Here is a 27,904-nt window from a genome sequence, read left to right as displayed (position 1 = left end):
ACCTGCTGGGGTGCCCGGACTGGGCTGCCAGATGGGTTTAAGCCCCCTCCCTGGTTGGGCGGCGTTCCCACCTTGTGACGCGGAGCCCTCGGGCTCCCCTCCTCCAAGAACGTTTTTATTCTTATGCCCCATCCGGGATGCCCGGCATCGTCCTGCGGGTGTTGTGCTGGCCCACCGGGCCTCGCCACCCCTGCCCAGCTGTGGGCCGATGCCAGCGATGTCACTAGGCTCCACGGGCCCTGCCCGGGCACACACAGCCACGAGAGACGACAGAAACCTTTGGTGCTTTATTACCGGGGCAGCCCCCTCCCCTCTCTGTCGGATCCCAAGGCCGCCCCTTCCCACCCGCCCCCAGCACTGCGTCCCATCAGACTCGGAGAGAACAGCATGAAAGCCCCCTAGCTTGATTTTCCTGCCCCCTATGACTAGTGCCTGATCACTACCAGCCAGTTTAACTCCCACGGGACATAGCATCATGACATGCCCTGTGATCCACCCTTCAAAGTGGGTCTGGTAATGAAAAGAGGCTTCTGTCTCACTGCCAGGGTCAAGAGGTGCCATCTGTCTGATGCTGGATGAGGTATCTCCTGCACCCCCTCCTTTCATCTTGTGTCAGGGGATTCCCCCAGTTTCTCCCATGTACCCACCCCCCCACACCCTCTCTTTGGTTCTCTGGGGCTAGGTCAAGACTTCCTACTACCCCCAAGTGCCTGGCCAACTTCCACCAAGGCTCGACCCCTGGTGTCTGAGCTAGGATGACTTGCACAAGAGCCAGCAGGTGAAGGTTCATTGTCCTCCCAACCTCGTTCAGCCAACTGAAATGGAGAACCCGGGAAAGGAAAGAATGATGTATGGAGGATGTCCAGGTGCCCCAAATCCAGAGAAAATATTCCTTGCCCTACCCCCTCCCCCAATTTATCTTCCTATCCTGGTCCTCATAACCCCCACCATACCACCCTCTTTCCATTAACTAGTCATTTCCATTGTCTTTACCACCCCAGGCAATACTGACCTAATTGGTTGACTTCTCAGCTACTGCTGGGATTGAGCTCTGGCTCCTTCTGAACCTTGCCCTCCTCCTGCCACTCCCCAAGGGGTAGATTACTGGCTCCTGTGGGCCCCCATTGTTGTCTAGGGCTGGAGCTGGAGCTAGAGGTAGGGCTGGTACCTGGGAAAAGAAGCCATCAGTCCTACAGAATTCAGATAGACCTGAAGCTGGAAGGGACTTCAAAAGCTATCTAGTGTTCATTTTACAGAGAAACTGAGGCCCATAGAGGTGAAGATCACACAAGTAAAAAAGCAATAGGCAGAATTAGAACCCAAAGCCTCTGACTCTTTCCATTGCATCACAATGCTTCCTCTATTCCAAGAATCCTTCCCAATTGCTAGGTTCTTACCATCACTGTGCCAGGTCAAGGTCTCATCTTCAGGGGTGAATGGCCTCTGAGGGCTGGGCCAGATTCTTGGGAGTGGAGTGGCTGAAGTATCTCCCCACTGTTCTTGCTGCTGCTGCTGGTGGAGCTGAGTGGTGGAGGGAGGGCATGAGCACCATCACTGGCTGGCTTCTTTCTTTGACCCCACCCTTCAAGCATAAAGGCTCTCACAGTTTCTATGGGGAGACTGAAGGGTGGAGGGGTAGCTCTGGTTCCCATACTACACTAGACACACATTTCCTCTGGCAATTCTGCCCCCTCAACCTTCAAATGTGTTAGTTACCACCACACACACTCTCAGCCCTTTTTGTTACCCTGTTCCCAGCTCACCTGATGCAGGTAAATGGCATGAAGACTCATCTCAGCAGAGGCAAGTTCTGAAAGCAGGGCAGGGCTCCAGACCCCAGGACCTCCTGGAGATACACAACTAAAACAGGCAGCCCAGTAGGTCAGAGAGATACACTCTGCCACCTCCGAACAGCATCTTTAGCTCAATGGGCTTTGACCTCCCCATAGTAACTATTTTGTGGTGACATCCTTCCCAGAGGGCAGATCCTCCACACCACCCCCCCCCCCATCTTCCCCAGGCTCCTCCCAAAAGATCAAGATTTCCCTTAGGTATCTCAGCTCTGTGCCTCTCCCATCATTCCACCCTGATTCCCCAGACACATAACACACTTTGTACTCAGCCCCACCTCTGATCATGGCCAGTCTGGGATGTGGAACCTGAGAGGGAGACCAGGAGGCTGGCAGTTGCAGCAGCTGGGCAGGGAGCAACTGGACTCAGTTCCCTGGGTGTCAGAAGGGGATGTAACAGCAGGCTGGCCAGGAGTGCCTCAGGCTACAAGCAAGAGGAAAGTGGTAGAGTACTTGGGGAATGTTGGGGTGATAAGGTCAGTGAAGGGACAGACTGATAAGGGTTCCAGAGTTGAATAACACAAGGTATAAGAATGGAACCAGTTGGGTTGAGTCAAGGTTATAGACCATTTATAGGTAAAAGGGTAGTGACTGGCTGTGAAGGTCAAGAGGAGCAGTTCAGGAGGAGGAAGACTAGGGAGGGAGCTAGGAGGCACTCACTGAAGATGTGGTGGAGTCACTTAGAAAGCTGGGACCTTGACCAGGTGTGGGGGGGGACCGGACTGGAGTGGCAGCCCAGAGAGCAGCATCCTGTTGTACCCGGCCCCGAAGTTGCTCCAAAAATCGGGAGCTGTGCCCAGGTGGACGCCAGCGAGGGTGGGCCAGCGAGAAGCGCATCAAGGAAAGCTCTGTCTTTCCACCTTCCGCACGCTGGGATACTGATGCCTCTGTCTGTCCTGCTGAGAGCCACTGCAAGAAATCATAATCCATTACATGTACAGGACACTGAGTATGATTGGTCAGAACCTGACTTCACTGGGATAAGGAAGCTACCTCCCTCAGTGTCCACAGGCCACTGCTCTACAATTCACAGCCAACTAGAGCTTGGTGCCTGGGGCACTTAGAGGGTAAACAACTTGCCCAGGGTTCTCTATATGTCAGAGGCAGTAGGACTAGGTCCTCCTGACTGGAAGGCCAACTGTCTAGCCACTTTATTGCATTGCCAATCTGCTGGGTCCTTTTCAAAGCACTTTCATAATCAGAATTTAATCTTTATGAGAATCTTGTGAAATAGGCTGGGTAAAGATTACTACATTACACAGCTACATGGCACAGTGGGTAACACACTAGACCTAGAGTCAAGAGGACCTGAATTCAAATCCAGCCTCAGACACCAGCTACATAACCCTGGGCAAATCACTTAACCTGTCTGCCTCAGTTTTCTTCTCTGTAAAATGGCATAATAATGGCACCTACCTCCACATGTTGGGTAACCATGATTATAGTCATTACTATTATTATACAAATGAATAAGTTGGTCCTAGAAAAGGCTAAACAACTTGCCCAAGGTGCTACAATTAAGACAGATCCCAGGACTATTGTCTAAATGCGTCCTATGCTCACCACACTTCTAAATATGGAACTTGCCTCTGCCCAGCACACACACACCCTTGGACCTGACTCTGGTCCTATCCTGAAAGATATTTTCCTCCCCTTCCCATGGATACCATCTTGTTCAGGGCCCCCATCTCCTAAGTCTAGCAGAGAGAAAGGAAGAGTCAGGAAAAAGGGTCAGAGAGGGGATCTAACCTGAGGATGGCCGTGACGCCTCACATCCATGAGAGCAAAGGAACAGACATCCCCAACCCCAGCCACGTCTACAGTGAAGTGCCGAAAAAAGTCGATGAACTCCAGGGCACGAGGGCGAAACCAAAAGAGGAGGGCAAGGGGAGTGAGGACTGGAGAGAGGAGCTCCTCTACAAGGGAAACCTAGGAAAATAAAGTGGGGAAAGTGGCTAGGAAAAATGTCCCCACTAGAAGGGATATCTGGGAAGAGAATGGGTTAAGTGCAAAGACACCATTGCAGAGTAGCACACACTGTCCCCAAATTACTCCTCAGCCAGAGGGTCCACTGAGAAGCCTGGGATTCAATGTGTCCTCAGAATTAGGTCCCACAGTTGCTCCCCAGAGAGGCCTTCAACTCCACAACTGCCCTCTTGACCAGGCCCTTGAGGGCTGACCAAGTTCCAAGTCCAGCTGCCTTCACTCACAGCCTTATACTGCAAGAGCTGCGACATCTGGTGGTAAGTGCTGGTTTCCCAACTTGATCCTGGCTCTTCGGGGAGGTAGTGCATATGAGCTAGAGCTGCCTGCAGCAGGGACTTTGGGGAGCGGCCCAAGAGATCATCCTCAGGGATGAAGCACCTGGAGAAAAGAGAAGAGAGGGATGGGGCAAAGGGGGCTGATGGGGAAAAACAGAGTCTGCAAATCAAGAGAGCTGTTTTCTGGCTCTGGCAGTCCTTAACTAGCTGTTGGTCCTTGAGCAAGCACCTCACTTTTCTCTGCCTCACTTCCCTTTTCTATAAAATTAGGGAATTGGTCTACATAGTTTTCGAGGTCCTTGCAGCTCAAAATTCTATGAATCTATGAAAGTTAAGCAATGTGGGATGACAGATAGTGATCTGGCCTTCAAGACAAGAAATGTATGTTCTGGTCTTAGCTCTGTCACTGACTACCTCTGTGGCCATAAGCAAGTAAGTCATTTCCCTTTTCTAGGTCTTAGCTTCCCTACCTTTAAAACAGGGAAGTTGGATCAGATGTTACCCAAAGTCCCTTCCAAGCTCTAAAATTGTATAACTCTTAAAAGCTGAGAGAATGGAATGAATGGATGAACAGGTTTCCTTGGGGTAACTCTCTAAAAAGACGGGGTAAAGAAAACTTCAGCACAGGGACCAAAGTGTCTCCCCAAGGTTGGATGGAACTACCCCATTTGCTGACCTGGCCACAGTCAGTGCCACGCCCAGCCCTGTCATGGCAGTCAGCACATGTTCCACAGCCAGCACATCCTCGTCATACACAGTGAGCACCAACAGGACAGCTAGCAAGGCACCAGCAAAGAAACCAGCATGGCGGGCCAACAGGGCCAACAATGGGGCTGGAGGTGCAGCAGCCTGCAAATAACGGGCAGCAGGGCGGTAGGCTCGCGCCAAACGGGCACGAAGCTCATGGGGCAGTTCATTAAAATGGCGTAGCTGCAGGCGAGCCAGGCGGGACCAGCGTCTCATTCCCAATGCCCCGGGCTCCCGCCGTAGCAGTTCTGCATGGCTAAAGAAGGCATGTAACCCCTGCCAAGCCAGCACCAGTGGACAAAGAGCCAGATTGGCCAGTGCCAGCAGTAGTAAAGTTCGGCGAAGGCGAGTAGCAAGAGTCCGCCGCTGACAGTTCTGCTTGTAAGTACTGGGCAATGCCCAACCCCCACGAAAGAGTGAAATTGGGCCACGGAAAAGGAGTAGATCAAGATTGAGAGCCAGTCCCTGGCTAAGGAAAGCTGCACTGCCTCCCCATGGCAGAGGGCAATGTGCTGGCAGCAGGCCCTTGTTGGCCAAGGCCACCAGGTAGTTGGGGTAGCGCAGGATGCGATGATGAACATCTAACTCAGTCAGAGGACGTGGCAGCACACAGAGGCCACCACCACGTTGCAGGGCCAGGAGACGAGACTGTACCTCAGCCCAGGGCACCTTGCTAAGGTCCTCCTGAGGGAAGAGGGAAAAAGGAGTGAGCCCTAGAGTGAGACCTATCTCCTAAAAGAGATTTTTCCCCTCCTTGATGACCTCTAGACTCACATCCAAATATGGACCACCTCCCCCATTTGGAAGACCTTGGTTTCATCTGCTATTCAACATGTCTAAATTCAAACTAATGTTCTCTCCCCACCACAAACTTCATCATTCTGTCTTCAAACCTGGTCTCACACCATCTTCCTCTCATCACTCAGGTTCACAGCTTCAGTCACCTTGGAATTCTCTTTTTCTATCTTTCTCTAACCTTTATTTCCAATCTGTCATCAAACCTGTTGTTTCTTCCTTCCTTTCCACTCTCTTCTGAACTCTTACAGCTGTATTGTCTACACAATTCCTTTGACTATAAATCATGTCAGGCCTTAGGACATCTTGTACTTTTGTTGGGGTTTTTTGTTTCTTTTTTTTGTCAACTTCTCATGCCTGTTATGTTCTGGCCTCCTAGCTAGACTATGAGCTCTGAGAGCACAATCCAAGTTTTATGTAATGTATCACCACCCATAGTGCCTGGTTCAGCCAAAGGTGGCTTTGTGATTACAGGTCAATAGAAAGAGGAGGTCTCAGAATTAAGAAGGAATAGATTCAAGTGTAGTGTCTAACACATACTGGCTGTGTGACCCTGGGCAGTTCAATTAATCTCTTCATGCCTCAGGCAACTGTTAGACTCTGAATTCCAGAGAAGATAGAGGTCTTTGGGAAAGGAAATGAAGCACTTCCTACACCAATGGATTCAAGAATCTGATCCGCCCCCTAAAAAACCAAAACCTCCAGAGGACCTAGCATAGGGGCTTAAACACAGAAGGTATTTAAGGAACAGTTTACTGATGTACTAAAAAAGAAAAAAGGTCCTTTGAGCATTAATCCAGATGGTCATCATGTGGCCCCTGGACCATTTCAACATCCATCAAAATTGACGTTTTTCCTTCCAGTCTCTTCCCTCAAATCCCATCCAGCAAACAGCCCCAGACTGATCTTCCTAAATCACCAAATCTAGCAAATCACTATCCTATTCTGAAACCTGCAATGATTTCTCATTCCCTGGATAGAAATTCATTCATCAAATAAATATTTATTAAGTACCTACTCTGTGCCCAACCCAGTACTTAGGGCTATGAGAAATAGAAAAAAGCACCCTAAGAGCTGACTGTCTAAGGGAGGAGTGAGTGATAGTTGAGACCTGTGATTGCATCAGCCCAGGGAAGAAACTCCTCCCATTAAGGAAGATGGCTACTCTTCTATAACTTCAAGTCATTGAAAGTTCCCTGGGGACTAGAGAGCTTAAGTGACTTGCCCATGATGACACAGACAGAGTAAACCTTTCCAACTCCAAGACTAGTCTTCTACCCATTAAGCTTCACTACCTCTTAATATCTAATTATTACTGTCTAGTAGGCAGAGTCATTCCAAAGACACCAATAACTATAATACAGGGCAGTACTGACTCCTAATTCTAGAAAAACCATAGGAGAGCCATTCTTCTTCCTGAGCCTCAGATCCCCCACCTGTAGAGTGAGAAGTTGGGTCTAGATGACTTCTATGACTTCTTCCAGCTCTAATATTCTCTGATTCTATGAATCCAGATGTGAATACAATCAGCCCCAGAGGACAGAAATAGGAGAAATAAATGGAAGGTGCAAAAATGGAAAATGAGGCCTCCCTTCTACCTATCCAAATCCTATGCAACCATTACTCCCTTTCTCCAACTATTCCACTCTGCCTACTCAGTTCCTCCCTTTGACAGAGCTCCTGATGTCTGTACCATCTGATTCTGATCATAAGCCATCTTGTATTATCTAGTTGTGTAACACAGATACTAGTCTTGTCATCTCACTTAGATTTTAAATTCTTCAAGGGCAGGCACCATATCTCATCTTTTCAATGTCTCCCACAGAGCCAAGCATACAGCAGAAGTCAAGAAAGATTTGATAGCTTGACAATAATCCCATTATCAGCACAGAAGTCCTAGACCTCCCTGATCCCCATGGAAAACTGTTTATCCCACTCAGCTTCTGCTTTGACCCATTACCTCACTCCTAGTTTGCCTTCTGCTCTCTGTCCTCAACATGTCCTGTTTCCCCAGCACCCTGATCCTTTTCCTGATCCAACTCACTGGGGGAATATGCAGGGCTTCTCTGTAGAATGTTCGGATATCCCAGTAGTTCAGGAGGTTACAGAGGGATCGAAGAAGACGAAACAGCCAAAACCCAGAGGCCAGGAACAAAAGGACCATCAAGAAGGAGCTGGAATGAATCCTGTTTTCGACAGAAAAATTTGTGAACTGCATTAGGGTTTGATTACCAAAAGAGATTAGAGTTGGGGTAAATAGTAGAACGAGTGAGCCCAGAATCAAAGAGAATGGGGTAGGGATGAAAGAAAGAGCAGATTAGACAAATGGGCCGAGAAATAATGGATATAGGAAGGATGGTCTGGCTCTGGAGATGGAGACAGAAGGACAGAGTAGGTGGGATTCCCCTGGGTCCCTTTCCTCTCACCATTCTGACTGTCTCTGTTCAGCCTTACTCGCCTAGCCCTCTGCTCATCCTGGCCTGGGCCTCGGCTGTAGCTGGAACGGAGGATGAGGAGAGGTGGCAGTGCCTCTGATCTCTGGAGAAGTCATTAACTCAATCCCTGAACCATCCAGGCTCCCAAGCCTCACTACCCCTGCCCGTTCTCTGCTTTCACTCACCGTTGTGCACACTGGGCAGCAGGCAGGATAGCATCCGACAGGGTCACCTTGCTGTGAAGGATTCCAGCAGTCTGGTGGGAGCCAGGGGCACCAGGGCGTGTACGGTTAACAGGTCGGTTGGCAAAAAGAACATCATAATCAACGCATCGGAGCAGGAAAGTAGTGAAGGTAACAATGAAAACGAACTGTCTGTGGGTGGAGTAGGATAAGGATGAAGGCAGAACTGGAGGCATCCAAGGATGCTAAGGGTTGGGAACAGAGCCTGAAGGTCAGGCCAGCTCCCAGGTCCCTAGTGATCCCAGGGAAACAACCCCAGCCTGCCAAGACTTCCTAAGGGGTGGAAAATGAGAGAAGAAAAGAAAGTTGGAGATCAAAGAAGAAGGTGGGGGCTACAGAAAAGTTAAGAAGAGGGGCTGCTTTTTGCTGGAAGGGGAAACAATTGGGGATGGAGATGGGAGCTAAATATAAAGGACTTACCCCAACTGGAAGGCATCCTCCAGAAACATACAGGCAAAGCCATTCCGCTGGTGATAATTGTAGAGGTACCAGACTCATCAAGGAATAAGGCTGAGATTTATCAAAGACCTCCCCCAAGCCCCAGAACACATTTAACAAACCCCCCTCCCCTCAAGTGCCCACAACCAGACCACTCATCCCTGAAGTCCAGCCCCTGGAAGTTCTCATTCACCCATTCCTTTCCAAGGAATGTCCTGGTCCGCAGCCCTCAGCCCTCCTCAGCCTATATCTATCTCCCCACTACTACCTCCCCTCAACAGTGGGCACACAAGATATCTTGGTGAAGAAGCTGTCCAAGTTCTGGATGTGATGCCAAGAGCCTGGATGGAGAAGAGGTACAGATGACAATTACTCTCATTTCTTTTTACAAGGTGCTTTCCTCACAGCCACCCTGTGGGGGTAGATATTATTATCCCTATCTGCAGCAGAGGAGACTAACATGACGTGAAATTACTTATTCAGGACACCCAGCTAGTAAGTATGAGATGGAACTCTGAATGCTAAAGTCTAAGCCACCATTCTAGGTGGTCTCCATTCTCCTAGCCTGTTACCTCTAACTTCTTTGTCCCTTGGACTTTCTAAACTTGAAGACTCTCTTCCACTTACGCTCCTCCCTCTCTCAGATGTACCTTCTCCCACCTCATATTAGAACCTATTCAACTTTGCTTCCCCCATCCCCACTTACCCCTGAGTCCCTCCGGCACATGGAGCAGGGGTTCCTGGTCCTCCCCTGGGAGGGGTGAGTCTTGGTTGTTGTCACAGTCCCTATCAGGGTCACAGTCCTCCAGTCGTTCGTAATCCTGTTCTGGGATCAGGGGGCCCATCCGAAGCCCAGGGGAGTTCTGGAGGGACCACTGTGAGGGAAGGGGAGTCACCGAGGCCAGACATGGGGTAGAGTAGGATCTTTGACCAGATGGAGCACAGCAAGGGGTCCCAGAAGACTCCCCATGAGGGGAAGAGGTTTCTGAGGCTGAGAGGTCACTGATGTGGGGCTGAGTTATGCCTGAAGTCCTAGCTGGGCTAAGGGGCCGTGGGATGGAAGCAAGAAATGGGGAAGGGGAGCTTCTTGTGTAGGGAGTTGGAGACATAGAAAAAACAGAGATCCTACCCCTTCCAGTCCCCAGACATCGAGCAGGAGGAAGCAAAGGGGCTAAAAGCGTAGCTCCTGGCCCTCGCTCCCCCCATCTCTCTTGCTGCCCCTTTGTCCCCCCCCATCCCATCCATCTCACCATCAGGCTGCTTCCTCCAACAGAAATACTGCTGTTGTTTTCTGGGGAGCAGAGCTTGTCATTCTCCGGATGACAACAACACAGAGTGACTCAGCCATAAGCAGGCCTCAGGCGTCCTGACTCCCAATCACTTGTCTGACCACTCCTTGTCCCTCCCAAGACTTCAGGGGAAACCTCAAGGTCACATCTCCTAAGCCTCAGTTATTCCTTTTCTCTCCCACTAGCTGGATGATGTTCAGACATACCCCCATCCTCACCTACAACTCTCCCAAAACTCTGCCTCACAGCATTCTACCTTTGCCTCTTCCCATATTTGACTCAGGAGTGTTGAAACAGTTCCTCAGGACTTCCAAGAAGCAAGGTCAAGTGAACTGGAGAGGAAAAGAAACATTCAACTTCCACAGCTTAGAATGTGCATCTCAGATTCCCCTGGGGGTAAGATATGATGGAACTGAGGGCTGTGCTGAGCTGAGATCTCCATGCTGGCCTTTGGCTCACTCAGTCAGGAGAGATGAACCTAGGGGGCCAGTCTATCCAGTCTCATTCCTAAAGACCTGAATCATCAGGAAAGACAGGTGGCACACTGGCATTCAGCCTCCCCTTTTAGACCCATTCCTGAGGTGCTGACTCAGCCACCCAGGTACATGGTTAGGAACTGACAGGAAGCCCAGTGCCCTGGAGAATGGTAGGACAACCACAGGCTCTCAGGTTCCATGTCAGGCAAATGGCTGTCCACTCACACAATCTGGATTTCAATGCAGCAGACCTGGGCCTGGGATAGGACAGAATAATAGAATTTAGAGTTTAAAATGACCTTAAAGACCCTCTGGTCCAAACCTTCCTTTTACAGATAAGGAGACTGTGGCCCAAGGTCACAGAGTGCTAACCCAACATTCTAACCTACGCTTTCTGAGCATGAATCCAGTCGATCTGATGCACCCTTCTGCCCCCCCATCTGTTCAGAATGAAGATGCGAACTTTGGGATTGGGTGCGTTCTATCATTAGACTGGAAGTTACGCGGCAATTCTCAGCGCCTCCTGGACCCACGACATAGGCTTGCTCTGACAGCCTTGCAGAGAAGGTCCAAAGCTCCCATGCTTCACCTACACACGAAAACAACTCATCCACCTCCCCAATATCTCAGGAAAGCCTCCCCCAACTCACCCTGGGAGCTCCCAATTTATCCCAACAAGACCGAGACATTGACGAGGCCCCGCCCCGCCCCGCCCACACCTTGGCTACCAGAAGCGTGCCAATGCCTAAGCCTGAACCCCGGTCATCCCTTCGCCTGACCCCGCCCCATCTTCCGCCTGGCCCCGCCCCATCCTCCGCCTGGCCCCGCCCCCTAGAGGAGTGCAAACTTGGAAACTTTTCCAATCCTCGTCCCGGAGGGGGAAGGGCCCCAACTGAAGGGCAGGTACAGTCGGAGAGATTTTCTCCAATCATAACTCAGAGGGGTAGAGGTCAAGTTCTTTCCACCAATCCTAGCGGAGGCTCGTGAGGCTCGTCGGGAAGGGGGCTGAATCAACATGGCGCCTTCAACGGGACAAGGGTGAAACCGCCACTGCCGGCTGCTTCCATCCTCCCGCTCCAGCATGTTGGTTCACTTATTTCGGGTCGGGACTCGGGGCTGCCCTGTCCGGGGAGCGCTGCTGCTGCCGCTCCGGCCCCGGACGTTTACGGCCGTCAGGTAAAAAGGGGAGTCTCGGCTTGGAGCAGGCCAGTGGCTCGCCGGTTCTGCGAGGGGTCCTCCTGGGAAATGTAGTTTCCGGTCCCGCGCGAGGCTGCTGGGAGACGTAGGCTCCCCCTGCTCTGGATGTAATGTCATCCACGCAGGAAGCGTGCTTAATAATTTATAGAGCCGGATCAGATGCAGTCGGGTCTCCACACCGCCTTTATGGAGCCCAGGACCCGAGGAGGCCTAGGGCAGGGCCGCCCCGGCATAGGTCGCTGTCCGGGAGGAGCCACAGCCCGGGGATGGAGCTGCCACCGTCGCCCGGTGTCAGGGATCTGTCCTGGATCTCTGAGTAATGCTCTCATCGGGTAAAGGGCTGACGAACCAGTGATTCTGACAAATGACAGACTCCCCTGGAAGCAGCACGCCTTGCAGCGTGATGAAAGTTCTCTAGTCTCAAAGGCCTTCCTTCACATGCACTAGCCCCACGAGGGACGTATCGGCAGATGCGGAGGGAGCAGGGCATCCACAAATGTAGCATCCTGGAAAAACTGAGGATGACTAGAGATAGCCGTGGGGTGGCCTTGTTCCAAAAGCCAACTTGATACTGGACCGGTCAAGCATGAGCGCCGGCGAGGCTGGAGTGCCAGAAAGTAATCCTGCTCTCCTTGGCCCAGGTCTGGGCCTCCAGACCCGCTAATGAGGGATAGGAGAGACGCTGGAGAAGCTGGAGTGAATTATTCATGGGATCGAAAACTGACTTGGGGAGGAACGAGCAAAAGAGTCGGGATTATTATTATTCAACTAGGAACAGGAAAGTCAGAGAAGGCTGGGTAGCAGTATGCCAGGCTACCTGAGTTATTCATTAGTGCAGAGTGTCAATTTGCTCATCAACTCTGTCAAAAGTAGAATGGAAATAGTTGAACTTTACCATTAGCAAGAGATTTAGGTTACAGAAGGAGCTCTAATGACAAGGTGCAGTATAAGGACTAAAAGCAGCCCAAGGGGTGTACAGAGTGAGGTAGAATCATCTTTCCTGTGTTAGAAAATAGGGACGGACTCTATCCATCTGCACTAGAGATGAGTCTGCCTGTAGACTGGCAAGGAAGACATGAGTCCAGCGTCCCTAGGTTTCTGTGAAAGAGAAACTCAGGCTATGAAGGCTATGTCTGTGACAATACACAGTTTTCCCCTGCTCAGTGATGAGAACACCTCACATGTGATACTGTTTTATGCTTTTTCAAGGTACTTTTCATATCCATTATCTCATTTGAACCTCCCAAAGCACATGTGAAATGGTTGGGCCAGTATTATTATTCTTTTTATCCCTGTTTTACAAATAAGAAAATGGAGGTAGAAAGGTCAGTGGCTTGTCTAGGATCACACATTAAGTGTAGTAACAAAGCTGGAGCAAGAAGCCAAGTCTTGTGAGTCCTTATTCCAGTGCCCTTTCCCAATACCATGCAACTTTCTCAATTCAGATTTTTTTTCTTTTCCTTCTTCCACAAAATAGAAAGGAAATGTGTCTTTTCCTTTTCCTCTGTGCCCTCTCCTTTCATTGCCCACAGGGAATGGGAGGAAAGGCATAGGAGAGTGCGAAAAATGTTGGACAACAAGTTAGGTTCTGCCTCTTAACTTTGGCTGTGTTACTTTAAGCAACTCAATCAACCTCCCTGGGCCTCATTTAAGATGCTAGGGTTGGACTGTGTGACCCAGGCAGCTTTGAGCTCTCAGGTCTTGGTTCTGAAATTGTGAGGGGCCCAAAGACTGAAGATATAAGGGAGCATAGTTATGCATGTGCTCAATCAGAGCAGTGGATTGGGAGAGAGAACATAAGAGAACATTATTGACTCTCTTGCGGTTCTTGAATTGTATTTGTGTATGTGTGTATGTGTCTGTGTCTGTGTGTCTATTTTCTTATCAGAGTTATCTCCCATGCTCCTTGATGGAAGAGAACATATCTTCTCTTTCTTTCCTTTCATCCTTCACAAAAGTGCCAGCTAGCACTGGTGCCAGGCACAGGGCTGGAGACACAGCAGGGACTAAATATGTACTCCTACTAAGTTGATTGATTTCAGATCACTCTCTCCCCATAGGCATTTGGATGGCGGCACTGGCTCCTACATTCTTCGGACCCTGGCCCGACTCCGGTTGTCCTTACCCAGATGCCCCCCAGCTACCCGCCAAGGATCTTTCCTCTGGGTTGGGGGGCTACTCTTGGGTCCTATGATATTGAGCAAGGGCTGCCGCCTCTACATTGTGGGGCGGTGTGAAGTGGAGGAGCTGCCCCTTGTAGAATCCAGGCTCCCATCAGAGGAACCCAGCTTCAATTGGGCCCTCTTCTGGCGCTTTCTGCGGCCCCACCTGCTGGCCTTGGGGACAGCCATTGTGGTGAGGTCTCTCTCTCCCCAACCTCCACATTTTTCCATCTTCACCAGAGACAGGGACAGGGTCATAGGAAGATGTGAATGGGGGGTGACCCAGAGAGAAGATTACATAAGTCCATAACATCCCACCACTGTTACTACATAAGAGACCCAGGGAGAATGGTAGGAATGAGCCCATTTTGAGGGAATAGAAGGTGAAGAGATAGAGTAGGAAGGGAGGCTGGACTTCAGTCTTAGATGAAAGAGTGCTAGCAATATTATTGAGTCTTTGAAGAAGATAGCCCAGTATGTGTGAGTCCCCCAGAAATAGTGGGAGCAAGAGCTCTTCATGAAGCAGGAGGGAGGAAAAGGAAACCAAGAATGTACCTAGCAGGGCCACAGGAGCAGCATAGGAAGCAAAGACTCTCCTTTACTAAAGTGTCTCTTTCTTTTCCGCCACTCCAACCCCAGCTAGCACTGGGGTCAGCCATGGTGAACGTGCATATCCCCCTGCTCCTGGGCCAGCTTGTGGAGATTGTGGGGAAATACACCCAGGATCATTTTGGGAACTTCATGAGCGAGTCCCGAGGCCTTGGTTTTCATCTGCTCATGCTCTACACTCTCCAGGTATCATGATAGGGAGTTGGGGTGGGGAGAGTTTGAGGGACACTTCATAACTGCCTTCAATAGGAATTCAGGCTCTGGTTTTTTCTGGGGTTAGGACCAGAGAAGGATCTAGTGCTGTGCTTAGACACCAACAAGTTTGGGAAGCCTCAGTGGATCTTTTTTATCCTTCTCCTTAGGGGCTGCTCACCTTTGGGTACCTGGTACTGTTGTCGAGACTTGGGGAACGCATAGCCAAAGATATTCGGCAAGAACTGTTTGGCTGCCTGCTTCGGTAATGCTGGGTGGGAGGAGGAGTGACCGTGGGCTTGAGTGGAAGAGTAGACCTGGGGAAAGAGGAGGTCTGCTTCCCTCAACACACCCAGAGGGAGGAAAGGGAGTATGCTCTGGAAGAGAATCAAGGGCAGTTAGTGAGCGTAGGGATGTCAGAAAATCAGTGCTATGATTCTGATACTCCTGTATTTACTTTATAGTAAATAGACCTCCAGAGATCCCTGTCAAATGCCCCCAGGCTCTGAGGCTCACATTTGTGGCCCAAGGGGGCAGTTCTCCTGTAAACAGGAGAAGTATCATGAGCTGGAAAGAGGAATATACTAGGATCCAGGAAACCTAGGTTTTAATTCTGACTCTGACATGTATTGGTGATACAATCTTAATTAAATCTCTTAACCTTTCCCTTTGCTTCAGTTGCCTCATGTCTAAAATGAAAACCTTCCCTCTCTGAGATCGAGAGACCAAACTAGGAGACCTCTCGAAGTCCCATCCTGCCCTATTCCCTTTCTGACCCTGGCCTTGTCTCCCTGGTACTGGTGTCCCCCATCAGTCCCCTAATAGGGAGCCTGGGTGTCTATGGCTGTCCCCAACTGATCATAGAACCCAGGCCTACCAGGGTGCTTTGTACTGGGACATTCGTGTGGGATGTTATCCTCTAGGTGACCCCTAGGTGACACCCTCCTTCCTCCAGACAGGACATCGCCTTCTTTGACACCAAAAAGACAGGGCATCTGGTGACCCGCTTAACAGCTGATGTGCAAGAATTCAAGTCGTCCTTCAAACTTATCATCTCTCAGGTCAGGGGGCTCCTGATTTCCCTTTTTGAGGGAGACTCTAGACAGAGCCAGGGATGAGCCTAAGGCCAGACCTGGTAAAAAGAGGGGTCAACTGGGGCAGGGCAAAGGAAGGGGGAAAGTTTTCGGGGAAGAAGAGAGGCCAGAAAGAGAGACTGAGTGATATGGGCACTTTGCTCCTCAATGCTTCTGAAATCCCACCCTCAGGAAACCTACCCTGATGGAGGTTTGAGCAGATGGTGAAGCAGGTGAGGGGCAATGGCTTCCCTGGTCTCTGCTTATCTGCACCGAGGACTTCTCAAGCTGATTCTCCTTGCCTTCTCCATTATACAAATCTGGCATGTCAATGCTCCTCATATCCCTGTTGGGCTTAGACTATGACCTCCTCAAGGGCAGCTACCAGCTACTCTGTATCCTCACATAGTGACCTTCACCTAGTAGAGAGACACATGGAAATATGTGCTGTGAATCAAGTAGGATGTTGGCCTGACTGAGCCCCTATTCATAGATTGTACACTTTGAATTATTTTCCCATTTATAGGGCTAGATTTGCACCAGTTTATCCATGTTCTTTTGTATCCATCAACAAGTTTTTCTGCCGAGTGGCAGATGTTTGCAGGAAGCCAGTAGAGAGTTTAGAGGTGTAGCTTGTGGCTATAGATGGCTAACTGGTCATCCCAGGAAATTGACCCTGTGACCTTGGCCTCAGTAGCAGTGTTCTTTCTAAAGGGCTCAGCTCACCAGATTTTAGTTGTTTCCTCTCCTTTCTTTCCTTCCAGGGCCTCCGCAGCTGTACCCAGATGACAGGCTGCCTGGTGTCCCTGACTGTGCTGTCCCCACGCCTCACAGTAATGTTGTTAATGGTCACGCCTGCACTGGTGGGGGCCGGCACTCTGCTGGGCTCCCTCCTCCGTAAGCTCTCTCGAAAAGCCCAGGAACAGGTACCAGTTCTCCCTTCACCCAAACTCCCATTCCTCCCCATGCTTTACCTTTGACCATTCTTCCCACAACCCCCTGCCCGCTAACCCAGTTTGGGATGTTGGACACACCCCCATTTCCTAATTCCGGGGCTCCCTACAGATCTCTAAGGCAACAGGTGTAGCAGATGAGGCCCTGGGGAATGTGCGGACTGTGAGAGCCTTTGCCATGGAGCCACAGGAAGAAGCGTGAGTCCTGAAGAGGCGAGGGGACAGGGTGGGTGTGGAGGGCCTCCCTGCTGGGGGGTAGAGTATAGGCACAATCCCCTCTCCCCAGTTCTGTATCCTGGCTTTTTCTCAATGCCTGGCATTTGGCCTCCATCCCAGGCATTATGAAACAGAGCTGGAGGAGTCATGCCGGCTGGCAGAAAAATTGGGCAAAGGCATCGCCGTCTTCCAGGGCCTCTCCAACATTGCACTCAACTGTGAGTGACACTGATAAGGATGGAAGGGGCATGGGGGTGGTCCAGGAACTGTCAGAAGCCCCACTGAGTTGATGCAGGGAGACCACAAGAGGGGATCTATTTACTCACAGAATCAAAGAATATCAGACATTCTTTATTCAACAAATAAGGGAACCAAGGCCCAGCCAAGAAGGGTGATTTGCCCAAGATGAATGGCAGAGCCCAGAGCTCCCGCTTCTTGTCTGTGACCTCTCCCCCAACATTCCCCATGCAGGCATGGTCCTGGGCACGCTGTTCATAGGGGGCTCCCTGGTGGCAGGACAAGAGCTGTCAGGCGGGGACCTCATGTCTTTCCTGGTGGCCTCACAGACTGTGCAGAGGTGAGTTAGGGTCAACTAGGGGACTGGCAATGCCCCACCAATCCCACCCAAGCCAAACTTTGCCTTGTGAAAATGGATGCAGTCTCCTTTGTTTCACACACATTCATTGCATGCGGTTTGCCTTTTAGACCCAGCTGAATCTTCTCGTTGTTGCTTATGGTGTTAGGCCAGCTGGACAGCCTGAAGAAGGGCTCACACACAGCTCTCATCCAGGCAGAATCCTAAAACTTGAGGCCCTGTAATCTAGCCTTGCCTCAACAACCTCTGTCTAAATACCCCCAGGGCTGAAAAGATCAGTGCATTCTAGACGACCCTATTTCATCATTGGACAGTCCTGGTCATTAGAAAGTTCTTCCTTACAATCAATCCCAAGATGAATTCCTTTTGATGTCTACCCAATGATCCCACAGCTTTGCCCCTGGAATATCACAGATCAAGATCATTCTGTTTTCTACTGTAGAAAAATATACTCAACCATATAAAGCCATGAGTCATATCTCCCTCAGGTTGTCTTTTCTCCAAGAAACATAATCAGTTCCCTTGTCTTTTGTATGACATGGTTTCTAGACCTGTTCTGGTGTAGACAAACTCTCTAGACACTCCACTTTGTCAGCATCTCACTTAAAATGGCACCTGTCAAAAACTGATGCATTCCGAAGACTTGTTTTCTCCCCTGAGAAACATCTCCCCAAATCAACCTGTATGTATTTCCCCCATTCACAACAACCCCATCCCATATCTCCACTCCTTCACACACAGACATACCCACTCCCTACCCCCTACACTCATCCCTTTTCTTTCTTTTCCTCATACTTTGGGCTTGGAATAGTTACAAAGGCTCAGAATAGTGACGAAGCATTAGATGGATGAATGCAGTAAACTGACATGTTTCCAGAGCTGGCCTCTGTTCTCTCCAGTGCTCCAGAAACTAGTGATTTCTGGAATTTTCTCTCAGTTTCTTCCCACCCGCTCTGTTGCCGATCTTTACGGGGCTGTACTTGGATGCCTTGGACAGAACTATAGTGTAACTTTTTAGTCAGGCTCCCCTGGCAGCCCTCATTTAAATGCTCAAGCCTGGTCAAAAGGGTGTCCCAGGAAACAGAGGCATAGAGAGCACCTGAGAGTTTGGTGGTAGAGGAAGGACACCATCTTCGACCACATACATGACCCATGGATCCCATCCTGAGCAGACTGTTACAGAGGAATGGAACAGAGCCAGGATGGGACCATAGAAGGAGTGATAGAGCCCCAATAAAGGGAAAGCAGAACTGGGGTCTTGGCTGGAGGAGAGAGAATAAGGGGTTTTTTCTAATTCCACCTTCTAACAATGTTCTGAGGCTTTGTATCTGGGCTGTGTTGAATGAATGAGGCTACAGGACAGGTAGCTGGAAGCTTGCTCCCCCTGCTGGGCAGCTGTGGGAAATTTCCTTGCCCACCTCTACCATATTTAGAGAAGCAAGGTCATTCACTTGAGATGCTTAGGAGACCTGAGTCCCAGACCTTTGCCAGGTCCCTAATAGCTTACCAGTTTAGTCTGGAGGACAATCTTTTTCTTCCTAATCTTCCCCCCGCCTAACCCCAAGTACTCATTTATTCAAGTAGCTGTTCTTTTCCCCTGGTCGCCTGAAATACGGGCAAATTGTGTACCTATCTCCCTCCCTGAACCATTTTTCAGCTTTTCCCTCCCGTGGGGGAATCACCTGTCTGGCTGCCACTCTCCATGAATGGTGACACATATTCCAGCCCAGAGTGACTACTAATTTATGACTAATTGTTTGCCACCTCTCACCCACTTGGCTCAGTCAGTCTCTTACTCCAGCTCCTCAACACTTCCACCCAGCTACTGGATCAGTTTCACCACTTCCTCCCCATTTCCCCCTTTCTCCCAGTTTACAGCGTCCAGCCTACAGAGATAGCCTCTGTGCCTTAACTTGTCAGTGCTCGTGGTGTATGGAAAGACACCTGGTTTAGTAGACAAGTCACAGATCAAAGTATAATCATAGAGTCTACAAACTATCCTCCTCCCTAGTGCTTTTTTACAATTATTTTTGACCCCTCCTCTCTGCAATCCAGATGACAGATGAACTTGTCTGATCAGTGTTTACCCTCTTGCTGTGTGCCTTGGTTCTTAAGGAGACAGCACTGGGCCTAGAGGCAGGAGGACCTGACTTCAAATGCCACCTCAGATACCTGTTAGCTGTGAGACCCTTGGCAAGTCACTTGACTTCAGTTTGCCTCAGTTTCCTCACCTGTAAAATGAGGATAACAATAGCACCTACTTCCTAGGGTGGTTGTAAGGATCAGATGAGATAATAATTGTAAAGCATTTAGCACAGTGCGTGGCACATAGTAAGTGCTACATAAATGCTAGTTATTGCTGTTGTTATGATTTATATCCATGCCTCCTTTTTAGCCATTCTCTGTTTCTCTTCCTGTCCCTGCAGATCCATGGCCAACCTCTCCGTTCTGTTTGGTCAGGTGAGTTGAAGTGGGGTCATGGAGGTCTTCAAGTGTGAGGTTATCATTGGATGCTGGATAGCTTGGATTGTTTCCGTAAAGCCCTGGTATTGGGGAGGGGGGCTGGCAAAGGGAAAAGTAAGGAAGACTCATATTAGCAAAAGTAACCTGGGCTAGACACCTCCACTCTCCCACCCCAAGCTTTAGTATAACAGAGGTGATATGGGTTCTTTGCTTCTTTTTTGTCCCCAGACTTCCCTTCCCAAGCCTGCTCCTGCACATTCTCTTCCATGAAATCTCAGGGCTCCTTTCCACCATCAGTGGTACAAGTCCTGGGCTTGCACCAAGACCTATCTTTTGTGTTCCTTCCCCCTAGCTATACTTAACCCCATAGGTCTCACTGCAGGAATCTTCCCTATGACTTCCAGGTGTAATACAAATTATGGGTTCTGAGTTTGGTGCCCCCTAACTACCTGTTTTCTGCCCAGCCCCCACTTCCTAATCTCTTCCTATAGGTGGTTCGAGGGCTTAGCGCTGGGGCCCGGGTCTTTGAGTATATGTCTCTGACCCCAAACATTCCACTTGTTGGGGGCTGCCACATTCCACAGACTGAGCTCCAAGGCGCTGTCTCTTTTCAGAATGTCTCCTTCAGGTCAGCATCTGGGCCAGTTGTGGCCAGGGATAGGGTGATGGTCAGTGGGTGAGGCCCTTTGCATGTGAACTTCTCTTAGGAGGGACCCCCTTGATTGGGGAGTGAGGGGTTCTGTTCTTCACCATGGTTTTTTTGTAGGAGAGATTATTTTCTGCATCCCTTTAAGCCCCTTGAAAAGAAAAAGGTACTTGAAGAAGAGGTAAATCTTGTTTCCATTACCTGGCCTCTGCTCCCTAAAACTGCTAGGGGTTGTCAAGACAGCCCCTGCCTGTCTTACACCTTCCTTCCCACCCCCACCCCCATGCCATTATTCTAGCTATCCCTGCCGGCCAGGTTTCACAGTGCTCAAGAACTTCAGCCTGACATTGCCTCCTGGAAAGATAGTGGCCCTGGTGGGACAGTCTGGAGGAGGTAAGTAGATCCTTACCCAGAACCATCCTGAAACTTCTCTAAGGAGGATGGAATGCCTTGTCCCATCTCCTAGTCCTCTTGAGATACTGGGCCCTAGCTCCCCATCTAGGACTACCTCTTCTTCTATATCCATGTCTTTCAAGAAGGGTCTCCTAAAGTCCTGATCTCTTTCCCTGATACCTGTCTCCCCCAGGAAAGTCTACAGTGGCTTCCCTGCTCGAACGTTTCTACGACCCCACTGAAGGAACAGTGTGCTTGGATGGGCAGGACCTTCGAAGCCTAGACCCCTCTTGGCTCCGGGGTCAAGTCATTGGCTTCATAAGCCAGGTGAAAGAGAGGATAAACCAGTAGGGCTGGGAATAAGGAACCTGGGAGGACAGAAGCAAGTAGTCATCAGGTGTGACTGGCCACTTCCAAAAGTGTGAAGTCTTGGCTCAAGTAACCTCTTCCTTCTGCAACCTTTCTCCCCTGTGTCATGCTCTTCCCCCCTCCCCCCCCCCCCCCCATCCCTTAGGGCAGGTGATGTTCTCTGGTTTTCCCTGTTACCAAAATGTTGTCAGGAAAATCTCAAGTTCAGTCATTTACACACTAAAGTGAATGAAAACCCCTGTGTTCTCCCTCTGAAGGCTAGAGGTATGTTCGGTCTTCTCTCTTCTTGTGGAATCAAAGGTTCTATCCCATGCAGGCTGTGGAGAGGATAGGAAGACTTTCTGGGCCCCTGGAAATTATACCACAGAACATCCCATTCTGGGCAGGAGGTTTGGGGAAATCTTGTGTCCTTATTGCCGTGCATTGTACTTCACTCTAGTCCTGCCTCTGACATAGACTGCTGTGTGATAGGGCAAATCATGTCACTTCTCAGTGCTCTAAACCATTGGTGTCAGACTCAAATAGAAACTGGGTCTACTAAAGCATATATATGAATCTCTGCAGGCCACCACGTTAATATTATGTATGTTTTATTGGATTCTTATTTATTTTGTTGACTGTTTCCCAATTGCATTTTCATCTGGTTTGGGCAATAACACTTGGGGGGAGGGAGGTGTGCGTGTGGGGGCACCAGGTGTTTAACACCATCTTCCAGGCAATTTTCTAAGGTGACAAGTTGCAGAGCAGGTGCTGACCTGCATTGATACAGGGAGTTTATGCACCTGGGAGTCACCTATATTAGTAAAATCACTGTTCCAGGCTCTTTCCCTATATTTACTATTAACTCATCACTCAAGACCTTAGCCATGGTCCCAATGGCGCCCTCCTCCTCATGTCCACAGGGCACTGGTTTGGGTTTAAGGTGCTAGAATCAAGACATGGATTGCTCTCATGCTAGTATCTTGTTCTTGAGTCAATGATGAGGAGCTGCCTGCCACCCCATGAATAAGAGGCCACAGAGTCCAGTACATGATCTGCACCCTGGGTTAGTGGGAGGCAGGCTCTTGAAGTTTGTGAGGCTGGGTGGCCCCACTCAGTCCCAATTCCCATACTTCATTGTGGTGCCTCTCAGAGTCCCAGCCTCCTCCCTTGGAGGAGGCCATCCCTCTACCCTACCATTTTCCAAACACCTTCATTTTCCACCTCCAGACCTTTACAACACTGACTAATGCTAACCATCCTCTTTCTCCCTCACATTGCTATCTCAGGATTTTCTCTGCCCCCTCTTAGCTAAAGTATGTTCCCCTTGAGACCATGACAATCCCAACAATTCTGGGGAAACCATTGGGTAGAGAGGAGCTAGAGGGGCAGGGATGGGGAAACCTGGAGGAGGGAGGGGTAGAGGTGGACTCCTCATTGATCCTTCATTGTCCCTTAGGAGCCTGTCCTTTTTGGCACAACCATCATGGAGAACATCCGCCTAGGGAAGCTAGATGCCTCTGATGAAGAAGTCTATGCAGCTGCCCAGGAGGCTAATGCCCATAATTTCATTTGCAGTTTCCCCGAGGGCTATAACACCATTGTGGGTAAGTGGGATCTTACCCTCCACTTCCCTGCCACCCACCCCCCCATGCTTGGGCACAGCAGCCTTCCTGTCTCAGGGTTACAATGCCTCATTAGCTAACACCATGAAAAAGGCTCCAAAACCATATTAAGAGATCTAAAGGACCCAGGGAAGAGGTCAGTATTTGAAGAGGAAAACCATAATTCCAACACACTGACAGCAACTGATCTGTGAGTAGCTTTAACAAAAAATTATTTAGTAGGCCAAGTGAATCCCAAGCTATACAGGGCTGTCACTGAGAAAGCCAGACCACAGGACTACATTAAAAAAAAAAAAAAGGCAAACTTTGTAAAAGCTGAGTGGTCAAATCCAATCAGGAGTTCTTTGACCAGGTCTGGGTTCTTTGACTTCAAAGGAATGTCTGGGAACTGTTCAAAGAAGGTTCAAAGGACTGTGCAAAGGTATGTCAGATTAGAACTAAAAAAAAAACCAGTGGTTCAAAGGAGTGAGGTAACTGAGGCTGAAGTCAGAAAGACTGAGGGATTAAAAGTTTGGGAACACATCGGGAATCATCAGATGATTTTAAATAGGACTTTCATCCCACCTGAAGGCAAAAGAGCTGAAACAGCATTGGGAAGGGATTGAGATGGGACTTTTGGAAAGGGTGTCCTGGTAGAGGAAGAGCAACAGGGGGCTGACCCGGGGATGGTGGAGGACTTGAGGTGTCTCCCTCCACAGACATCTCTTTTGGTCTGTTTGCCTAGAGGGGAGGGGCAACCTTGCTTACCAATGGAGCAAATAGAAATTTTGGGATTCCTCCTGCCAGTCTAATGTCCCAAGAACTTTGCCATCCCATATCAGCTCCTGTTTTTTCCTCAATTCTGAAGTTCTCCCACCACACATCCTGCAACATAATAAGCAGGCACTCATATGTTTATGGAATGAAATTGCTGTCCATAATTCTACTCAGCACAAAAGTTGGATTTTAAAAGTTGGGTCAATTTATTGCCAGAAGGATCCTGGGGAGAGAAGATCAGTTATAATGGTCACATAGTCATCCAGGCTAACATCCACATTTATCCATTTGCTGAATCTTGTCCTTTGGAAGCTCTGAGGGTGTTGTCTGTGCCCCAAATGTTCTGCCAGGAATAGTGGGATGGGAGGACCCTTGTTCTGAGACACAAACAGAAGAGGCTCCCAGCGATGTGGTGGGATGCTCCTCAGGGGGCATAGATCCGGCTCCCTTCATCCCATTTTCTGCAGCAGCACAATAGAAGTGTCATCATCTGTACCCCAAAGGTTGGGGGTGTTCACACAGTGTCTCAAGTCAGTACATCCTGGCCCATGCTTAATGTGAAGATTTCTTTGTGCTTGTCTGCTGAGCTCAAGTTTATTTCTTTGAATTTTGCCTCAGGATGTTCCAGTTCATCTTAGACACCTGGTATTTCACAGGAGGGTTGTCAGCACTGCAGCAGGTTTACACAGTGGGGAGGACACCCTGTAGGCAGACGGAGGTTTGAACGTCTCTGCTGAAGCTTGCCACCTGGGTGACTGTCAGAAAGTCAGCCACTAGGCCCAGTGCCTACAGTATTAGGATTGTCACAAGACTCAAATGAGCAGATCTTTGTAAGGTACTTTACAAACTTAACCTGCTCCATAAATGCCACCTGATTTGGAGCCAGAAGGGTCCCATTCTCACCTCACACACCCTGGCTGTGTGACCCTGGGCAAATTCCTTGTCTTGTCAGTTCTCTAGTCATCTCTAAGGAGATGTTAAAGAAAAGGTGCTGACCTGCACGGGCAGAACCAGTTCCTCCTCAGTGGGGTTCCTTATGCCAATGAAATCGCAGGTCTGTTTCTTGTGCCTAGCTCTACTATTATTTTTGGATCTTTAAAAAATATTTTTATTGATCACTTTTGTTTTTATATTAGAACCATTTCTGGATACTTTTCCCAATGTAACACACACGCACACTCTCTCTCTCTCTCTCTCTCTCTCTCTCTCTCTCTTTCTCTCTTTCTCTCTGTGTGCTCTCTCTCCCTTGTAACAAAGATCAGATAAAACCAACCAGCACCCCAGTGTCCAGGCCTGACGTAGAGAAAAACAAGTGCCAGGAGGAGTGAGATACGATTCCTCTTGTTCTTCCTGGCTAATATTGGTCATTAAAAGTCCTCACCTTTCAGCTGCACTGTGGAATACTTTTCATTTATGTTATCGCAGTCATTGTTTACATTGTCTTTTTGGTTCACTCGCTGTTTCTGCATCATTTCATACAGGCCTTTCTATGTTTCTCTGAATTCCTCATATTTCTCTTTTCTCACTGCTTAATAACATTCTCTTCAATTCAGATATTGTAATTTGTTACTGGAAACCTTTACTACCAAAAAAAAATGCTCCTACAGGATATTTTGGTGCTTACAGGACCTTTTGTTCTGTCATTGACCTTCTTGAAGCACATGACTAGTAATGGCACATCAGGTTCAATATCTTCTTGTAGCCGTTGTAACACTGTTCTTGCCATCAGCACTAGCATGTCCGTGTGCATGCATACATGTATGTCTATATACATGCCTCTTTGTATTATGTGACATTATAGAGGAGATTACACAAGTTTTTTAGTTATGTCTTTGAAGACCAGTGAGAGGGCAAAACATTTCAAAACTAAATCAAAACTGAAACACAAGCTGTACTGGGACCAGAAAAGTTCTCTGGAATTAGACCATCCGAAGGCTTACACCACAACACCACAGTACTCAAGCTTGGGAAGGAAGACAGTTTCTGCTCTCAGAGCGAACAGAGGCATCCTGGAGAGATGATGGTACCCTCTTAAGTGCTTCCTTTGGTCAGGGGTACAGTCAGAAGCAACACCTGTTGAGGTTTTGAACCTTTCTTCTCTCTGTGCTCCCTCTCCCCCTCGTATCTCACAGGTGAGCGAGGCGCAACCCTGTCAGGAGGCCAGAAGCAGCGTTTAGCCATTGCCCGGGCTCTCATCAAACAGCCCAAAGTGCTGATCCTGGATGAGGCCACAAGTGCACTGGATGGGGAGTCCGAACGGGTCGTGCAGGAGGCCCTGGACCGTGCCAGTACTGGCCGCACAGTGCTGGTCATTGCCCACCGCCTCAGCACAGTACGGGCTGCCCATCAGATTGTCGTGATGGCCCAAGGCTGCATCAAGGAGGTGAGCTCGAGGGAAGGCTCAAGCGTAGCCTCAGCCACCAAAGATTGAGAGTTGGAGCTCTTCCTCCTGTAGCTGGCAATGGGGAGAGGAGGGAGAAATATCAGATACCAGCATGATGTAGATCTAGGCCTTAAGGTTGGCATTATGGCATGAGACAGTGGGAGGAGCATTCCAATGGGAGTTGAGGGCCCAGGTCTCTAGTCTTAGCTCCATTCCTGACTAGCTGAAGCACTTTTTTCTTTATTAATTTATTTATTTTTAGTTTTCAACATTTACTTCCGTAAGTTTTAAATTTTTCCCCCTCCCTCCCCAAGATGGCCTGCAATCTGATGTAGGCTTTACATATACATTCCTATTAAGCATTTTCACATTAGTCATGTTGCAGAAGAGAATTATAATGAAATGGGAGAAACCATGAGAAAGAAAAAGCAAAACAAAAACAGAAAGTAGTTTGCCTGAAGCACCTTTTATAAGTCACTAAATCTCCCTGGTCTTTAAACAAAGATTGTAAGAGCCAGTATATCCCACAGGGTGGCTATAAGACTGATGAGATATTAGATGAGGAGGAAGTTTTTAATATCTATAAGTGCAAGATGTTGAGGCAGGCAAATGAGAATGGGGCACTGGATATCTATCCATAGGGGCAGAGGTCATAGGATCTAGAGCTGGCAAGAGATTTCTGCTCCCCAAATTTTACAAATGAGGAAACTGAGGTCTAGAGATAGGAAGTAATTTATCTTAGGGCTAGCAACCTTGGACCTCTGACCCCAAATCCATCATGCTTTCACTTTCTCCACACCTCAATCACCAGGTCTAGGAAAGCTGAGATACCAAGACTACCTGGAGTCCAGCAGTATTAAATCAGGACACAAGATCAAAGCCTCAGGGCCAGGAATGGAATAGTGACTATTCATCCCCAGCCAGAGGCTGACCAAAGGCTTCTAACAGCAGGCCCTGAGACCATCCCTTCCCCTTCCTACCATTGAGATAAACAGAATTTAAAGGATTTTGAAAGAATTTCCGCTTTGGGTCAAAGCTTCATGGTACCTGGAGCTGTGAAGGCTCCTCTGGTGCCTTGGGATCTAAGGGGCTTTGAGGAAGAGAGTGCTGTGTACTCAGGTCCTGGATAGATTTTGGCATCACCCCTGGGTTTTTTGTTAGAATTGGAGCTTTGCAGGATTGTTATATCAGTGTTTCCTTCAGGTGATCCTTTTGTTTTGCCTTCCCAACCACCTCCAAGTGGAGAGCCCATTGCCTTTGAAGGTGATGAGGCTAAGAACTGCTAAGAACTATGTCCTTTCTGGGTTCTAGTCTCCTTCCCCAGAGCCCCAGAACAGAGTGACCTATTGTGTACACCTCTGTATTCCTGTTTCTTTCAGGTTGGAACTCACGTGGAACTCATGAGGAAAGGAGGGCTGTATGCAGAGCTCATCAGGAGTCAGGCCATATTGTCTCCAGTAACACCTTTCTCAGGATCAGACCCTTCATCTCAGTACTCTGAGAGTCACAGAAGAGGCTACAATATCCGCCGCCCCAAGCCCTGAAAATTGGCCTTGTGGGGTCCAGTCAGCCCAGGGGCCTGAACACCCCCAAGGTCCCAGAGCTCCGAGCAGAGTTCAGAGTGGTGACTAAGCCCCAGGAAGGGCTGATAGGAAAAGGGGACTGTCAGCGGGGCAGAGGGAGTACAGGATGCTCTGTTACAGCTGTACTCAAAATAAACCCTGGGCTGAAGCCAGCTGGAGGAATGGAAAGGAGCTAGG

At 49.1% G+C, this 27,904-nt stretch overlaps 2 protein-coding genes across 10 annotated transcripts; one reads left to right on the top strand and one right to left on the bottom strand.

Moving 5' to 3' along the window:
- Window positions 1-274: 274 nt before the first annotated feature.
- Window positions 275-11,240, bottom strand: ATG9B (autophagy related 9B). 7 transcript variants are annotated; one of them, XM_072652224.1, is made up of 17 exons: window positions 11,184-11,231; window positions 10,759-10,790; window positions 10,019-10,389; window positions 9,475-9,643; window positions 9,066-9,109; window positions 8,751-8,815; window positions 8,274-8,462; window positions 7,698-7,839; window positions 4,788-5,542; window positions 4,061-4,214; window positions 3,600-3,779; window positions 2,511-2,759; window positions 2,129-2,274; window positions 1,764-1,860; window positions 1,398-1,521; window positions 1,013-1,168; window positions 275-815 (listed from the first exon to the last, which is right to left on the bottom strand). In XM_072652224.1, exons 3-16 carry the CDS (start codon window positions 10,019-10,021, stop codon window positions 1,029-1,031), a joined length of 2,457 nt encoding a protein of 818 aa, XP_072508325.1. In that variant the 5' UTR covers window positions 10,022-10,389; window positions 10,759-10,790; window positions 11,184-11,231; the 3' UTR covers window positions 275-815; window positions 1,013-1,028. The 7 variants fall into 7 exon arrangements, with proteins under 7 accessions (XP_072508325.1, XP_072508324.1, XP_072508321.1 ...); XM_072652223.1 differs by having other exon boundaries at window positions 10,919-11,221; XM_072652220.1 differs by having other exon boundaries at window positions 10,019-10,790; window positions 11,184-11,240.
- Window positions 11,241-11,501: 261 nt separating this feature from the next.
- ABCB8 (ATP binding cassette subfamily B member 8) lies at window positions 11,502-27,898 on the top strand. Of its 3 annotated transcripts, none has more exons than XM_072652229.1 (16): window positions 11,502-11,709; window positions 13,791-14,085; window positions 14,532-14,687; window positions 14,864-14,958; window positions 15,649-15,754; window positions 16,531-16,692; window positions 16,832-16,917; window positions 17,056-17,153; window positions 17,407-17,512; window positions 19,957-19,990; window positions 20,485-20,621; window positions 20,938-21,032; window positions 21,226-21,359; window positions 22,840-22,987; window positions 25,894-26,144; window positions 27,524-27,898. In XM_072652229.1, the coding sequence occupies exons 1-16, from the start codon at window positions 11,615-11,617 to the stop codon at window positions 27,686-27,688; spliced, it is 2,163 nt and encodes a 720-aa protein (XP_072508330.1). In that variant the 5' UTR covers window positions 11,502-11,614; the 3' UTR covers window positions 27,689-27,898. The 3 variants fall into 3 exon arrangements, with proteins under 3 accessions (XP_072508330.1, XP_072508331.1, XP_072508327.1); XM_072652226.1 differs by lacking the exon at window positions 11,502-11,709 and adding an exon at window positions 11,781-12,939; XM_072652230.1 differs by lacking the exons at window positions 11,502-11,709; window positions 25,894-26,144; window positions 27,524-27,898 and adding exons at window positions 11,764-12,939; window positions 24,380-25,154.
- Window positions 27,899-27,904: the final 6 nt, after the last annotated feature.

This window comes from Notamacropus eugenii, chromosome 3 (genome assembly GCF_028372415.1).
Source record: "Notamacropus eugenii isolate mMacEug1 chromosome 3, mMacEug1.pri_v2, whole genome shotgun sequence".
NCBI classification, from domain to species: domain Eukaryota; kingdom Metazoa; phylum Chordata; class Mammalia; order Diprotodontia; family Macropodidae; genus Notamacropus; species Notamacropus eugenii.
The sequence above is the reverse complement of the archived record's forward strand: the minus strand, read 5'-3'. Positions and strand labels throughout refer to the sequence as shown.

Coding starts and splice junctions, on each gene's coding strand:
- ABCB8 (XM_072652226.1), top strand. CDS start 12,806: ATGAGTCCAGCGTCCCTAGGTTTCTGTGAAAGAGAAACTCAGGCTATG. Junction 14,688..14,863: donor TCATGCTCTACACTCTCCAG/GTATCATGATAG, acceptor CCTTCTCCTTAG/GGGCTGCTCACCTTTGGGTA. Junction 15,755..16,530: donor TCAAACTTATCATCTCTCAG/GTCAGGGGGCTC, acceptor CTTTCCTTCCAG/GGCCTCCGCAGCTGTACCCA.
- ATG9B (XM_072652218.1), bottom strand. CDS start 10,021: ATGGTGAGATGGATGGGATGGGGGGGGACAAAGGGGCAGCAAGAGAGA. Junction 7,840..8,273: donor GCTGCCCAGTGTGCACAACG/GTGAGTGAAAGC, acceptor TGTCGAAAACAG/GATTCATTCCAGCTCCTTCT. Junction 5,543..7,697: donor AAGCCCTGCATATTCCCCCA/GTGAGTTGGATC, acceptor CTCTTCCCTCAG/GAGGACCTTAGCAAGGTGCC.